Source organism: Melanerpes formicivorus, unplaced genomic scaffold, assembly GCF_026170545.1.
Source record: "Melanerpes formicivorus ecotype bairdi unplaced genomic scaffold, bMelFor1.0.p_v2 SCAF_69, whole genome shotgun sequence".
Classification (NCBI taxonomy): Eukaryota; Metazoa; Chordata; class Aves; order Piciformes; family Picidae; genus Melanerpes; species Melanerpes formicivorus.
Genome location: NW_027142421.1, coordinates 921,091 through 935,832, shown reverse-complemented (window position 1 = coordinate 935,832; position 14,742 = coordinate 921,091). Strand labels below are relative to the sequence as shown.

At 47.0% G+C, this 14,742-nt stretch overlaps 1 protein-coding gene across 7 annotated transcripts in view; it reads left to right on the top strand.

Annotated features, from left to right (window-relative positions):
* Nucleotides 1–14,742, top strand: part of RREB1 (ras responsive element binding protein 1) — a 144,832-nt gene that overhangs the window by 28,982 nt on the left and 101,108 nt on the right. The window contains exon 1 of one of the 7 annotated variants that reach the window (XM_068162988.1): nucleotides 9,051–9,236. The exons of the other annotated variants lie outside the window; for them this stretch is intronic. Coding sequence (XP_068019089.1) covers nucleotides 9,146–9,236 — 91 coding nt within the window. The 5' untranslated portion in view covers nucleotides 9,051–9,145. Of the gene's footprint in view, nucleotides 1–9,050; nucleotides 9,237–14,742 lie in introns of those variants that run through there. 7 annotated transcript variants of the gene reach the window in all.

The window sequence follows — 14,742 nt, the reverse complement described above, 5'->3', positions numbered from 1 at the left end:
AGTGATACATCAAACAGAGAAGAAATCCAAACTGCGTGTGGCAGGTCCTGCCCTCAGCTGCACCTCAAAGAAGAGATGTACGTGCACAGTTAAAAATCTCATCTTTGTGGTGACACAGATGATTCAGAGCAGGAAACAAGAGGAATCTCATGTAGCAGTTAAGCATTTGTGGGTTGGGGGTGTGAGGAGGTCATGCTATTCATCACACCCAGTTAGAAACCTTTAGGTTCCTTTCCCCACTGTATTCCATACTGATAGGGCTGATACTGGAAGTATTAGCATGAGGGGCAAATCCCTACCTTCTTTGTTCTGCCTGGATCAGCTGGGAGATGAAAAAGAAATGAGAAGGGCCTTTAAATTTGACCTTAGCCATCCAACTGGAACCCATCTCTTGTCACGGAAGGTGCAGGGACTCAGCTCACGTCCTCCTGCGGGGTGGCTGGGCCATTGCACAGAGCTGGGTGTCACCACTAGGGCTGCGGTGATGGCTCATGCTGTGGTCACATGGTCCTGGGGGCTGGCCAAGGGAGAGGAGATTCAGATACAGGCTTGAAATTTCAGCTTCTTGGAATATCATAGAATCATAGAATGGTTTGGGTTTGAAGGGACCTAAAGATCATCTAGTTCCAACTCCCTGCCATGAGCACAGACATCTCTCATGGCCCCGTCCAGACTGGCTTTGAACATTTTCATGCGTGGAGCCTCCACAACTTCTCTGTCTACAAGTTCCAGTACCACCCTCATTGGGAAGAAGTTCTTCCTAATTTCTAATGTAATTGAGCCAAGACAGTTCTCAAATTGAGAATTACTTGGTTTGGCTCTTATTCACAAACTTCCAGAAGAGCTTTGTTTTAACCTTTCTCAGGAGGCTGGAGTGTAATTTTACTTCTGGTGGTGCTTTCTCCAACTTCCCAGGTGTTTTTCCCAGTAAGTGGATTGTGTGTTGTGTTGGGAGGTTTTTAAAGTCTGTAGAGGGAAACAAAATCCTAAGTGTTTCTTGAATGCTGTAATACATTCCCTTTGTACTAAGGGTAAGTTTAATAGGAGTGTGATAATGGTTGGACTCAATGATCTTGATGGTCTCTTCCAACTGGTATGGTTCTGTGATTCTTTGCACAAGCATTACACATCTCGGTAAACTTTATTCCATGGGCAGCTTCCAGGCAAGGTGAAAATCAGAAAGACAGGTTTTAGATCGCTTTGATGCCTCTGCAAAAGTATTTGCAGTTTTCTATCTGCTGGATGTTTTTGACTTAAAATGGGTGCTAACAAAGTCATTTTTCGTGCAGTTGGATTGAAATTATTTATGCAAACTTCATTGCAATCATGTACAGTGCACAGCTGGTAAACAAAAACATTCCCATTCATTTCCAGTGCCTTGACAGCTTCTGTGTGGTTCTTGTTTTCATAGTTTCATTCAGGGTTGGAAGGGACCACAAGGATCATCTAGTTCCAACCCCCCTGCCATGGGCTGGGACACCCTACACTAGATCAGGCTGGCCAGAGCCTCATCCAGCCTGCTCTTAAGCACCCCCAGGGATGGGGCCTCGACCACCTCCCTGGACAACCCATTCCAGGGTCTCACCACTCTCATGGTGAAGAACCTCCTCCTCACATCTAGCCTGAATCTCCCCACCTCCAGCTTCATTCTATTCCCCCTAGTCCTATCACTACCTGAGATCCTGAGAAGTCCTTCCCCAGCCTTCCTGTAGGCCCCCTTCAGATACTGGAAGGCCACAATGAGGTCACCTCGGAGCCTTCTCTTCTGCAGACTGTACAGCCCCAACTCCTTCAGTCTGTCCTCACAGGAGAGGTGCTCCAGCCCTCTGATCATCCTTGTGGCCCTTCTCTGGACACGTTCCAGCACCTCCACATCCCTCTTGTAATAGGGGCTCCAGAACTGGACGCAGTACTCCAGGTGGGGTCTCAGCAGGGCTGAGTAGAGGGGGAGGATCACCTCCCTCGACCTGCTAGCCACACTTCTCCTGATGCAGCCCAGGATCTGATTGGCTTTGCGGGCTGCAAGAGCACATTGAGAGCTCCTGTTGAGCTTTTTGTCCACCAGCACCCCCAAGTCTCTCTCCTCAGGGCTACTTTCCAGCCAGTCACTGCCCAGCCTGTATTTGTGCCTGGGATTGCCTTGACCCAGATGCAGGACCCTGCATAGCACCAAGGTGCAGGAAGGGCTCTCACTCCTGAAGAACCACTCATCCTGTTTGGCCTCTTTTTTTTAACCTCTGTGGAAAAATACTTTTGCTGTCAGTCTGTGAGACTATAGTCTTGTTTCCCTCTGAAATGGCTTCATGAAAGCTTGTCAGAGGACTGTTAGCTGCTCTACGGGCAGGAATAATTATGTGTCCCCTCTCTAAATGCCCTTGTAAGACTTCAGTGCAAGAATACTCTCTTAAATCTCTAACACACAAAGTCTTTTGATAATACAGTGGAAAAATGGTCTTATTGCTCCCAAAATGTCATGGTCAGATTTGATTGGTAGAAAATTGTTTGTTGAGTGAGATGTGAGGGACCTCTAGGCACCAGGAGAAAGTAAGGTGAATGCCCCAACACAACCTTGGAGCAATCAGGGTAAGCTGGGGAGACTTGTTTTATTTCCCATCATTGTGCAGGTGGGTCTCAACTAATTTCCCCTCTTACAGAAACTTGCAGTGGCTCTCTGACTTGAGTTCCAGTGCATGATTTGGAGGAGGATTGTTCAATTACTGAGCTTAGTTAATCAGAGCAGGTGACTGGTATTCATTAATAAGCCATGCTGTTTAGCTGCCATTCAGGAGCACTTCTGCATCAACTTGAGTGTCCATCTTCTGTATCTTGGGGATAATCTCACCAAGATGTCTGCAGTGCTGGGTCCAGTTCTGGATTCCTCAGCACAGGAAGGAACGGGTCCAGAGGAGGACACCAGAGTGATCTGAGGGTGGAACCCCTCTGCTGTGAGGATAGACTGAAAGAGTTGGGGGTGCTCAGACTGGAGAAGAGAAGGCTCCAGAGAGACTTTATTGTGGATATTTCTGTACTGAAAGGGGCTGATGGGAAAGCTGGAGGCAGACTTTTTAGCAGGGTCTGTTGTGACAGATGAGGAGTGATGATTTTAAATTAAAAGAGGGAAATTTGAACTAGATCTAAGGAAGAAACTTCTTTTTACTTTTTGTTGAAACACTAGCAGAGGTTGCCCAGAGAGGTGGTAGGTGCCTCATCCCTGTAAACAAACCAGGTCAGGTTGTTTGAGGCTCTGAGCAACCTGATCTAGTTAAAGATGTCTCTGCTGATTTCAGGAGGGTTGCACTGGGTGACCTTTAAAGGTCTCTTCCAGTCTCAACCGTTCCATAAGAAGCAGGATTTGGCTTCAGCGATGCAGGTGTCCTGTGTGTTTGGGGCAGGCAGTGGTACTGGGCATTCCAGTTCCAGGAGCCAGAGCTCCCCAGGCCAAGGGCAGACCGTATGGCACACTCCTGTCCTCCAGCAGCACCTGGACCAAACTAGGCTCCTCAGCATGGGGTGCTGACTGGATGAGCCGTTCACATTGGCTACATGTGTTCCAGCTGAGCATTTCTTGTGCAAGGTGGCCCAGCATGCACCAAAGTCTCGACTCTTCCTGGCTTTAAAAGGCTGGATTGTTTTGGTCTTGCAGCTCTGCTATGAGGTCTTACATGCAAAGCACTTATGGCTTCCTCATTGGGACCCAGACTCTTTAAATTTTTATTAAAGGGTTTGTGTGTGCTGACATTTAGCTAGCACCAGATGTTGGCTTTTCGTTACCAGTGTGGAGGTGGCATAGCTAATAAAGGCAAGGGTGAGAAACTGGGGAGAAAACTGCCTGTCACATGCAGCTTGGTGTACCACAGCCTGCCTGATGTCTGTTGCTTCTTCCTGGGCTAGTGTTCTACAAGAAAGCTTTTCCCTTGACTGGCCAAGTGTTTTCCAAGCACATGTCTTTTTCCATGTGGCCTTGCTCTTTTGTTAGAGGCTGGCTAATGCAGGGACAGTACAGAGGTAAGAAGAATCAGGGTGAGGATTCCCTTACATTTTGGTGTTTCTTCTGTACATAACTTTCCTGTAGATCATGCTTCTCTCCCACAACCTCTTTTGGCTATACCCTCCCTCAGAAAATGTCAGAAAGCAATTGTTCCCTTCGTGGAGCCGCAAGCCCCTAGACAGAGGCTTTTCCAGTTTTATGAATGCACCGTTTGTTGCCGAGAGCACAACTGTTCGATCTAACTGGCTGCATCCCACTCTGCTTGGGCCCAGTGTGTGCACTGCAGCCAGGCTATGCATAAACCAGATTTTTGTCCTAAATGGCACCATTTTGTCCGCAGCAGCAGCAGCAGCAGCAGCAGTCTGTCTGTCTGTTTCTTGTGTGCGCACGCGTGTGAGGCTCACAGCATTCAGGGGCAAAATATTTAAAGGACAGCAGTTTTGGCAAAATCTGTGTTGCTTGGTGAGCGTTCCAGGCTGTTTTGAGGTTTATTTTTCCTCGGGAGTTCCTGATGGGTGATATTTCTTCCTTATTTTGTGTGGGCGGGCCGAGGCAAAAGCATGTTTAAAAGTATTTTGCATCGTGCATCCCTTTCGCAGCATGACAAACGGAGTGATTTCACTGGGGTCACACCAAATGGGAGCTTAACCCAAAATACATAGGACACTTTGAAAGTGTGTGTCCTCGTTTATGTTTTATTGTGTGTCATCAACCCACTGTATAACTCCCCTGTCCTTTTCTTGCTAAGTGCCACGGGGCTGGAGACCCCGTAGAAGTAGGCACTTAAAGATGTGCCGTGCTTTACATTTTTAACTCTTGTCTAGGAAATGTCATCTGATGTCAAACCTGATGCTCTTGTTAACTGCCTGCTCTGTTTGCCCAGCTTATCCTGCTTCTAAGGTCAGCAAAATTCACTGGTTTCAGCCAAATCCAGGCTGATCCATGGGTCAGGATGTGTTGGGGGAGGCTGGAGGGGCTGCATGTACATCAAGTGTGGCTTCCATCCTAGTTGAATAGTCTTTAATATTTACTGGCCCAAGCTTCTGCAGAGCGTTCAGAATCCCGGTATGGTGGGGGTTGGAAGGAACCTCTGAAGATCATCTAGTCCAACTCCTCTGCTAAAGCAGTGTCATCCAGAGCAGGTTGCCCCAGTGGGATGGTTTCCAGCCAGGTTTGGAATCTCTAGAGAAGGAGTCTCCACAATCTCTGGACAGCATGGTCCAGGCCTCTGGCACCTTCAGAGCAAAGTTCTTCCTTATGTTCAGGTGGAACTTCCTGTGTTCCAGTTTGTGCCTGTTGCCCTTTGTTGTCTTGCTGGGGACCACTGAAAGAGTCTGGCCCCATCCCCTCTCAGTCTGATCTTCTCCAGGCTAAACAGTCTCATGTGTTTCAGCCTTTTAAACACATCTGCATCGTTTGGTTTTCACTTAAAATAATGCAACAGCAGCTTTCTGTCAGGCTGGGAGGTGGGTGAAGAGGTTTGGAGGTGCATTTGGGGATTAGAGGGTGCCCATACTCTTTGCACTCTGTTTCTCTTGCCCCTTGACCCTGAAAAGCAGGTTTTGGAAAGTGCTGTCCCCATTCTTAGTTCCGTGAGTGTGGGCTGTAGAGTTACGTGAGGCTCTGGTCCCAGCAGCTGAATCACAGCTTAGGTTTTCAGTCCACGCTGCCTGTCTTACTTGTCTCAATGCCAGGAGTTTCTCTTCGGAAGCACAGTGGGCTCTTTCTTCCATCTCTCCTCTCTCATACCTGAATCCCCCCCTAGCAAGTAAGAACACCTCCAAAGCAACCCCACCAGCTTAGAAATTGCCTGCTTGTGCATCGGTAAAAATACTTTCCATGCTCCATCATCATTATATTTGAGAAACCTCTCATTTTCCCTCATTAAAGAAGATGGTACTGAGTGAAGAGGGTGAAGACTCCTCTGCTCACCCTCCTCTGGGTACCCAAATGAGTCTGAGCATTGGTCAGCCTTGCCTGGAACTTATTAATCCATCCACCAGAAGAGAAACAGTCACAAAAAAGCACAACTTTGCAGCCTTTCTGGGGAGGTCTCCACCACCGCCCCCACTTCACCATGTTCCTTCATATATTTCGCTGCCCACATAATGTTACCCGTGGGATGAGGCTGGAAGGGGGAAGCTTGTTCCCTTTCATGTGACTGCAGCACAGTTAATAATTGTACCAGACTTCAGGCACTCACGTGACCAAAGGGGTTGATTGGGTTCTTAACAGGACAGAAGAAGTTTTTCAGGCACATCTTCATGCCTTGGCATTCCAGCAGATTCCAAGGAGGAGCCAGGTCTGCTGAGACAAAGGCTGCCCTGGCCCGAAAAGCCCCCAAACGAAAAGCAGGGTAGTAAATACATCTGTAAAATGGTGTCTCACATGCTCTTGCTTGCTCCATCTCCCCGCATCCCCTTGCTGCCTTAAAAAAGGGATGGCAGAATAGTTTCACTCAATGTATCAAGTGCTAAACTGTGATAGGATTTGAAAAAACAGAGGAGCCTTCACTCCAGCCTGTTTCCAGCACTTTAATCTTTTATGGACTGCATACTTGCTGTGGGAGTGAAAGGGGATGTTGTAGGCTCACTTTCAGTGCACACAGAAATTGTTCCCACAGTGTGGTAACTGCTCAAAAAACATGTGAAACACCCAACTGGAAACCAGGAAGTTTCTGATGCCTAGCGCTCATTGCTCTGAGGGATTTGCAGTGCTCTGGAGGTTATGGAATAATCTTTTTTTCTTTCTTGGCTTCTCTGAGTTTCGCATGTGACAGAGAGGGGTGTGTGCTGTGCCACTGGTTACCGACTGCTTAACCCCTGTCAAAAACCCACCCAGGACAGCTTTGAGTTAATGCTTTTGTTGCTTAGCAGGTATGTTTCTGACCTTCAGGCTGTCTGTTAACCCTGTGAATGCTGTACACAATGAAGGCATAAATCTGCTGTGGCTGTAATCACTGCTGCTGCCCCTCCGCCACACTTGGGTTGTGCAGCCTTCTGAGCGTGTGGTTTTGGGTTTGGGGGTTTTATGTGCTTTGGTTTTCCACCTCCTTACCACTTTGTATAGTTTTGGGGTTTGTTTGGAGGAGCTGCAGAAGTTGCTAGAGATGCAGTGACAGAGGTGGGAAGTTTGCCATGTGAGGGCTGGTGGTCCTGGTGAGTTGATAAGGAAGATCCAGCTCCCTACCTACGGTAAAGAGACTGTGTGTCCAGTTTCAGTCTGTGATGTACTCGGGGTTTTGTCTTCTGGTTTCTCCTTTCTGTGTGCCTGTGTTTGTGCTGGAGTGTGATGGAGCATGAAAGGAGTCAGAGGAAAGAGACGGGGCTGCAGCTTGGGTCTGGCTGCCAGATTAAAAAAACCCCTAACAACCTCAACCAAAAGGAGGGTTAACCAGAACATACCACAAAACAGGTTAGGCAGGATGCTGAAGCCAGATACGAACCTTCTTCTCTGCTTTAAGGCATCTTCAGTGCACCCTCCTCCCTCTCCCCTTTCAGGATCCCCCCCCCCCCAGCCCATTATGAAATAGTCCTGCGCCAACTGGGTTTGAACATGGGGCAGGCGGATGGTTGCAGCTCTGGCTCGTCTGCTGCCAGCTGTTTCTTAAGACTTGGAGGGTGCACTTGTCTGTGCCCATCATCCTGCCGTGGCCGAGAATGCGCCTGTGTGGCCTGTGCCTCGGTTCCTACCCTCAGCCGGCTTGCCTTGCGAACAGTCCCAGCTGAAAAGTCGTGGGGGAGGAAGAGCAGCAAGGAGGCAGGGAATGCTGGCGGGTGGAGCTCGGAGGGCTGATCTTCCACATAGTTAATCATTACTTGCAGCATAACCTGTTCCTGTTTTCTAGAGGTTTCACTGGCACCACAGACAGAAGTGTGTGGGGAATATGCAACAAACTGCTTTCCGAGCAAGCCCAGCATCTAATACAAGACACGGTTTCTTCTGTAGCATGTTTATGCCTAGTAGTTCAGTAAACATACCATATATAGTCCGGTTTGTGCTCACTATAACACCCTGCTGCAAGGCGACTTTGCTAGTACCGTGTGGATTCCTCAGCTCCTGGTAACCAGCTGACAAATAGGATGTTGCCATATGTAACATAAATACTCCACGCAGCTGGGGTTTTTTATGCTCCTGCTCATAGCGTATAAAGGATGTGTTTCTGATCATGACAGTCTGCAAAAGGTGTTTTATCAAAGGATGGGCCAGGTCTCACATGTGTGTTTTCACTGCAGGATGGAGATTCCATTCTTTCCATAAATGTCAGAAGTTCATATTAATGAATCCATGAGTAGGGGACTTCCGATTTTTTTTTTCCCCCCCTCTCTGCTCTTTAATGCCTGTTGCCTTCCAGGTGATGCATCCCAAACTGGAGCTCTGATTCACTAAAACCTTTTCATTCCAGCATCTTTTGCAGAATTTCTCTCCTTCCTCTGTTTCTGTGCCCTCTTTTTGTTTGCCCCACACCAGCAGGGTACTGTTCACAGCAGAGGACGTGAGCAGCACTGTGACTGGATTCATAGTGTTCTTAATGAGCTATTTACGTATGGTTTGCTTTTAGTAACCTTCTGACTCTTCTGTGCTAGCAGAAGTGGTTCAGGGAGAGGAGATGAAGCATGCCTACTTAGACCAGGGTGGGGTATTTTTGCCTTTTTATGGCTTCTACTTCTTGCCCTGTTTCTTGATGTGTGAGAAGACAGAGCAGTGGTGTAGACCCCAGATAACCTTGCACAGAGCTTTCTGGCTGTCTGCTTGGTAATAGCCACTAAGTGCCTGGGTCCAGCAGTTTAGTGACTGGTCATGTCTCCTGTACCACTGAGATGGCTCTTTAATCAGAGGGGGTGCTGGTTTGATGCAGATCTGTACAGGTGAATATTCCTGCTCCCTATTTAGGGAACAGTTCCAGAAGGGGAGACGTGGGTGTTACATAAAGGGACAGGACAGGCATTTCTCTGACTTGTCGCTCATTGGCCTCGTCAGAGTGAATTATGTCTGACTGCTTGGCAGTTAATTGGACCATCCTTGCCATTTCCTAAGCTGATAAGCCCCTCACTGTCTGTCTCAATCAGGCTTCTTTGTTTGAGAAGTTACTAATGCTGCAGGAGAATGAAATAACTCCTTTTCTGTGTACTGTAACCAAGCAAGGTGCTCTGGTCTATGAGGATTCACCACCGTATTTCTTCAGCAGATTCTGTACACAAGACTGACTTACACCATAACACCAGTAGCAGTTGGCAGGCACTGAAAAGTAGGTACAGCGGCGCATTTAATACATCCCCTTTGTAAGAATTGCATTTATGTTTACATTCTCCTATGAGCAGCTTTATTCTGACAGATTCTAGTAGCACTTGGGTGTCTGTAGTTGTCTGTCTGTCAGGGACGGGTCTCAGAACTGACTGCCTTTTATCACAAAGCCTTCAGATTTGGACTTTCTTTCTTGATGTGTCTGGACGGTACCGAGCTTAAAGTGGGTGTTACCAGAAGGAGAGTAATAAATGATGATTAATCGTCTCCGAGCTACGAATGCGTCTGTGTGAAAAAGCACTTGGCTAAAGGCTTCAGCAAGCTCATCAGAATTAACCACACAGGAGACAGTGGTGTAGCATCCCAAAGGCTTGATTCTTCTGTTTCTTGACTGGTTTTAGTTTGACTTCTGTGGATTTACTCCATCTGACTGGTGGAGAAACGTGGTGCCTTTTGTCTCCAGTGTTGAGTGATATCAGTGTTACAGATTGCAAACAGGCTGAGTGATACAGAATTGTGTGTGTTGTAAGTGAACACCCTTCTGTTAGATTGCTCAGTAATCTTTTTAAGGGAAAGGTGTGGCTATGAACCTTGCAGGTTTGCATCCTCCTGCCTCTACCATGGAATCTGTGACATGAGCGCGGAAGAAGGATGCAAAGATAGTCAATACTACCTTGAAGCTGGAAAGTATTCTCCAGGAAACCACTTGCCTGTTGCTGTCAAAACTGTAAATAAACAGAAGTAGAAAACCTAAAGGCACAGTGATTTTTAAAGTAGTTTCCATTCTCAGTTTCCATGTGGATTTGATCTGTTTGATCAGTCATTTTTTTCTATAACCTCTTGAAAAGCAGAATTTGCCGCAGAAATCTGCCTTCTTCCCCCACCCTTTGGCTATTTCTGGCAGCTTTCAGGGCCCTAAGCCTATAGAGTAAGTATTGAAGAATTTTTTCTTTGCATAAAAATTGGAAGAACTGGGCTTTTGTGTTCTTAAAAAGCATTCCAAGATGGGCTTTGTCTTGATTTAGGCATAAAGGATGTAAAGTGTGCAAAGAAAATAAATGTGCATCACATTGTGAGCCTACATTTGCAGGTACACTCCAGTCTTGAGAAATGACCGTGAGTTTATTTTCTGCTGTAGTCCTGCATTGGTGGTATTGAGTTCCAAGATGTCTGTGACAGTGGTGGAGGATGAGAAAGGATGTAGAAGCTGTTAAGTTCCAGTGACTGTTAGAGATACTAGGTTGTTACTTGTTCATTAGGTTTGAGAGACACAGGAACCTAGATGAGCTGATGAGGTGGTAGGTGGGGAGTTTGCAAATGGATTTAAAAGTTTGCCCTGTATCTTATCTGAACCTTACCCAAACCCATTCAAGACCAGCTAGTAGCCACTGATTCAAAGGCCTTGCCATCTACTGCAGGATCAGCGAGCTCCAGACTTTTTGTGTGGAGGTGATGAGGAAAGAGAAGGGAGGAGGTATCTAGGTCTTGAAAAATAATTGACAAGAAAAAATGGAAAACAAGCCTGGAGTAGTGTCCAGCTCTGAAGTCCTCAGTACAGGAGAGTACATGGACCTGTTGGACTTGATCCAGAGGAGGCCACAAAAATGATCAGAAGACTGGAACCACCCTCTCCTCTTCTGAGAGGACAGGCTGAGAGTTGATCTTGTTCAGCCTGGAGATGGGAAGGCTTCAGGGAGCCCTGATTACAGCCTTGCAGTAATTAAAGGGGCTGATAGGAAAGACTGGGACAGACTTTCTAGCAGGGCCTTTTGTGACAGGAGAATGGGTTGTGGTGGCTCACTGGAGAGGTCCCAGATGACTGGAAGCTGGCCAACGTGATGCCCATCCACAAGAAGGGCCGAAAGGAGGATCCAGGGAATTGCAGACCTGTCAGCCTGACCTCAGTGCCAGGCAAGATTATGGAACAGGTCACCCTGAGTGCAATCACACAGCACTTACAGGATGGCCAAGGGATCAAGCCCAGCCAGCATGGATTTAGGAAGGGCAGGTCCTGCCTCACCAACCTGATCTCCTTCTATGATCAGGTGACTGCCTGGTGGATGTGGGGCAGGCTGTGGATGTGATCTACCTGGACTTCAGCAAGGCCTTTGACACTGTCCCCCACAGCAAACTTCTGGCCAAGCTGTCAGCCCCTGGCTTGGACAGCAGCACTCTGTGCTGGGTTAAGAACTGGCTGGATGGCCAAGCCCAGAGAGTGGTGGTGAATGGTGCCACATCCAGCTGGCAGCCAGTCACCAGTGGGGTCCCCCAGGGATTAGTGCTGGGCCCCATCCTTTTCAGTATCTTTATTGATGATCTGGAAGAGGGCAGTGAGTCCATCATCAGTACATTTGCAGATGACACGAAGCTAAGGGCAAGTGTTGATCTGTTAGAGGGTAGGAGAGCTCTTCAGAGGGACCTTGACAGGCTGGGCAGATGGGCAGAGGTCCAGGGCATGAGATTTAACACATCTAAGTGCCAGGTTCTACACACTGGCCACAACAACCCCATGCAGTGCTACAGGCTGGGGTCAGAGTGGCTGGAGAGTGGCCAGGCAGAAAGGGACCTGGGGGTACTGGTTGACAGTAGGCTGAACATGAGCCTGCAGTGTGCCCAGGTGGCCAAGGTGGCCAATGGTATCCTGGCCTGTTTCAGGAACAGTGTGGCCAGCAGGAGCAGGGAGGTCATTCTGCCCCTGTACTCAGCACTGGTTAGGCCACACCTTGAGTCCTGTGTCCAGTTCTGGGCCCCTCAGTTTAGGAAGGAGGTTGACTTGCTGGAGTGTGTCCAGAGAAGGGCAACAAAGCTGGTGAGGTGTTTGGAGCGCAAGCCCTATGAGGAGAGGCTGAGGGAGCTGAGGTTGTTTAGCTTGGAGAAGAGGAGGCTCAGAGTTGACCTTATTGCTGTCTACAGCTACCTGAAAGGAGGTTGTAGCCAGGTGGGGTTTGGTCTCTTCTCCCAGGCAAGCAGCACCAGAACAAGAGGACACTGTCTCAGGCTGTGCCAGGGGAGGTTTAGGCTGGATGTTAGGAAGAAATTCTTCATAGAGAGTGATTGCCCATTGGAATGGGCTGCCCAGGGAGGTGGTGGAGTCACCATCACTGGAGGTGTTTAGGAAGAGACTGGATGGGGCACTTAGCGCCATGGTTTAGTTGATTAGCTAGTGTTGGGTGATAGGTTGGACTTGATGATCTCGAAGGTAATTTCCAACCTGGTTAATTCTATTCTATTCTATTCTATTCTATTCTATTCTATTCTATTCTATTCTATTCTATTCTATTCTATTCTATTCTATTCTATTCTATGAGGGAGATTTAAACTAGATCTAAGGAAGAAATGTCTTTACATTGAGGGTAGTGAAGCAGTGGCTCAGGTTGCCCAGAGAAGCAGTGGATGTCCCAGCCCTGCAAACATTCCAGATCAGGTTGTTTGGGGCTCTAAGAAACCTGCTCTAGTTGCAGCTGTTCCTGCTGACTGCAGCAGGGTTGGACTAGCTAACCATTAAAGGTCCCTTCCAACCCAAATCATTCTGTGGTTCTATTTACTATGAAGCTGTTGCAAAGAAAGATGCTACATATGTAGTAGTTGATATGAATCATACTCTACTTGCATGATAGGACACTTGTGTGGCTTATGGGAGAGCAAGCTGGTTGGCTGTGGTGAAGTCTTAGCAACTATGAATGGAGAGAAAACAGGAGAAAGACTTGCAGTCTGGAAGAGTTAAGGGAACATCCAAGGATGGAGAAGTTCAGGATGTGTTCAGCCTCAAAATTAACACAACTTGAAAAAGAATTAACTGCTGGACCTGTAGTGATCTATGTGTTCATGTGAGACCTTAAGCACAGAAGGGTTTGGAGTGAGTCTGGAAAGGGTCCATGTTAAAGGAATGTAGTTCTTCTGGGTTCTGAGATAGCTTTTTGTGTAGAAAGCATGGAAAACTATTACAAAAACAAGTATTGCAAGACACTTAATGAGATGGGAAACTGGCAGTGCTGAGACTGTGGCTCTAGGACTTGAGTGACTGTGAGAGAATTGCATTATTTTTTTCTTCTGCTTTCCTTTTCCAAGCAAACATCTGATTTGTGAACAACCACAAGTGGAGTTTGTCCTGTGAGCCTGAAGTCAGCAACCCCTAACATGCCTTGAAAATCTCTCCTGACTGTCAGGAGGAGGGGCTATGACAGCAACTAAACTTGGGGTAAAAAAGGATACATTTAATGTTTGCCAGGAGTTCCAGCAGCGTAGTCTGAGACTTCATCTGCTGAGATGTCAAACCACTCGTTCACACCATTTTGGGGCAGGAGTGACTGGGACTGACCAGACCAGTGCTTGGGGAGCTTAGTCAGCTTCCTAATTTCCAGAAGCACTGAAAGAGTCGTGAGGGACAGAAATGGAGAGAGAATGTCACTAAGTTTCTCTGTGTGAAAGAAGCTGGGTTGGCAGGAGAATTTTGGATTGCAGATCAACAGGCATTTTTATTATGGACCCTGTCTTTTCTTGCATGAGGCTCTACCAAACTTTAACCATTAGTGCTGAAACACTACACATCAGGTGTTCAGCTTCAGAACAACTTTGTTTCGGTTGAAAGAGAAGTAATTAAATATTTATATATACATATATCTATTTGTATCTATCTATCTATGTACACACATATTCAACTATTTCTAAGAATGCAGCTGAGGGAAAAGTAACTTCAGGTTTTGAATTCTTTTTCATGCCTTCTTTTTTCTTACTGGAAATAATGAAAAACCACAGCAAACCTAGAATCCCTACAAAACAGGGAGAAAATTTAACCTCCTCCAGTCCTCAAAGCTGTGATGGTGGAGGGGCTTTGAGATTTGGGAAAGGATAAGCAGATGATGACAGTTACAGCTATTGATTGAATAAGCTTAGTTATTGATTATCCTAGCTGATAATCATTGGCAGCAATGCTTTCTGCAGTTTGCTCTGTTCTTCATGACTGGATGGTAAAAGGGCATCCTTGTGTCTCTCTTACTCTAGAGTGAGTACAGCTCTGTGAATACTGAAGTTGGCAACCCAGTCCTATATCACCAAAGTGCTAAACATTGGTGATCTTATGTACCAATGTATTTGTCTCTTCTTCCATGTATAGAAACCATGTGGGAAATGCAGTGTGATGTACAGGTATAGGTAGAGGACTCCTGGTTGAGGGGTGTGTTGGTGTATGGAAACAGTCTTGTGAATGTGCTTTTCTTCGTAGGTACTTCTGTTCCGTGGAGTAAGGGTAGCTTGAAGGTGGTCTGACACGATTTGCACTCCTTGCCAAACACCATCAGTCTCCAAAGTGAAAACAAAGGCCCAGAAATCCATAAATACCTGTGCATATGACGTAAACAAACCTCATGATGCAGGGGCCATGTAGCCCTCGCTTGCAGACCACAACTTGCACTGAGACCTTTGTAGGTTCGGTTGAAGCTAATGGTTATCTTCCATAGAATGGGCTTGTTGATATCAAGCAAGACAGAGGCCTTGATTTGTAACTATCCCTT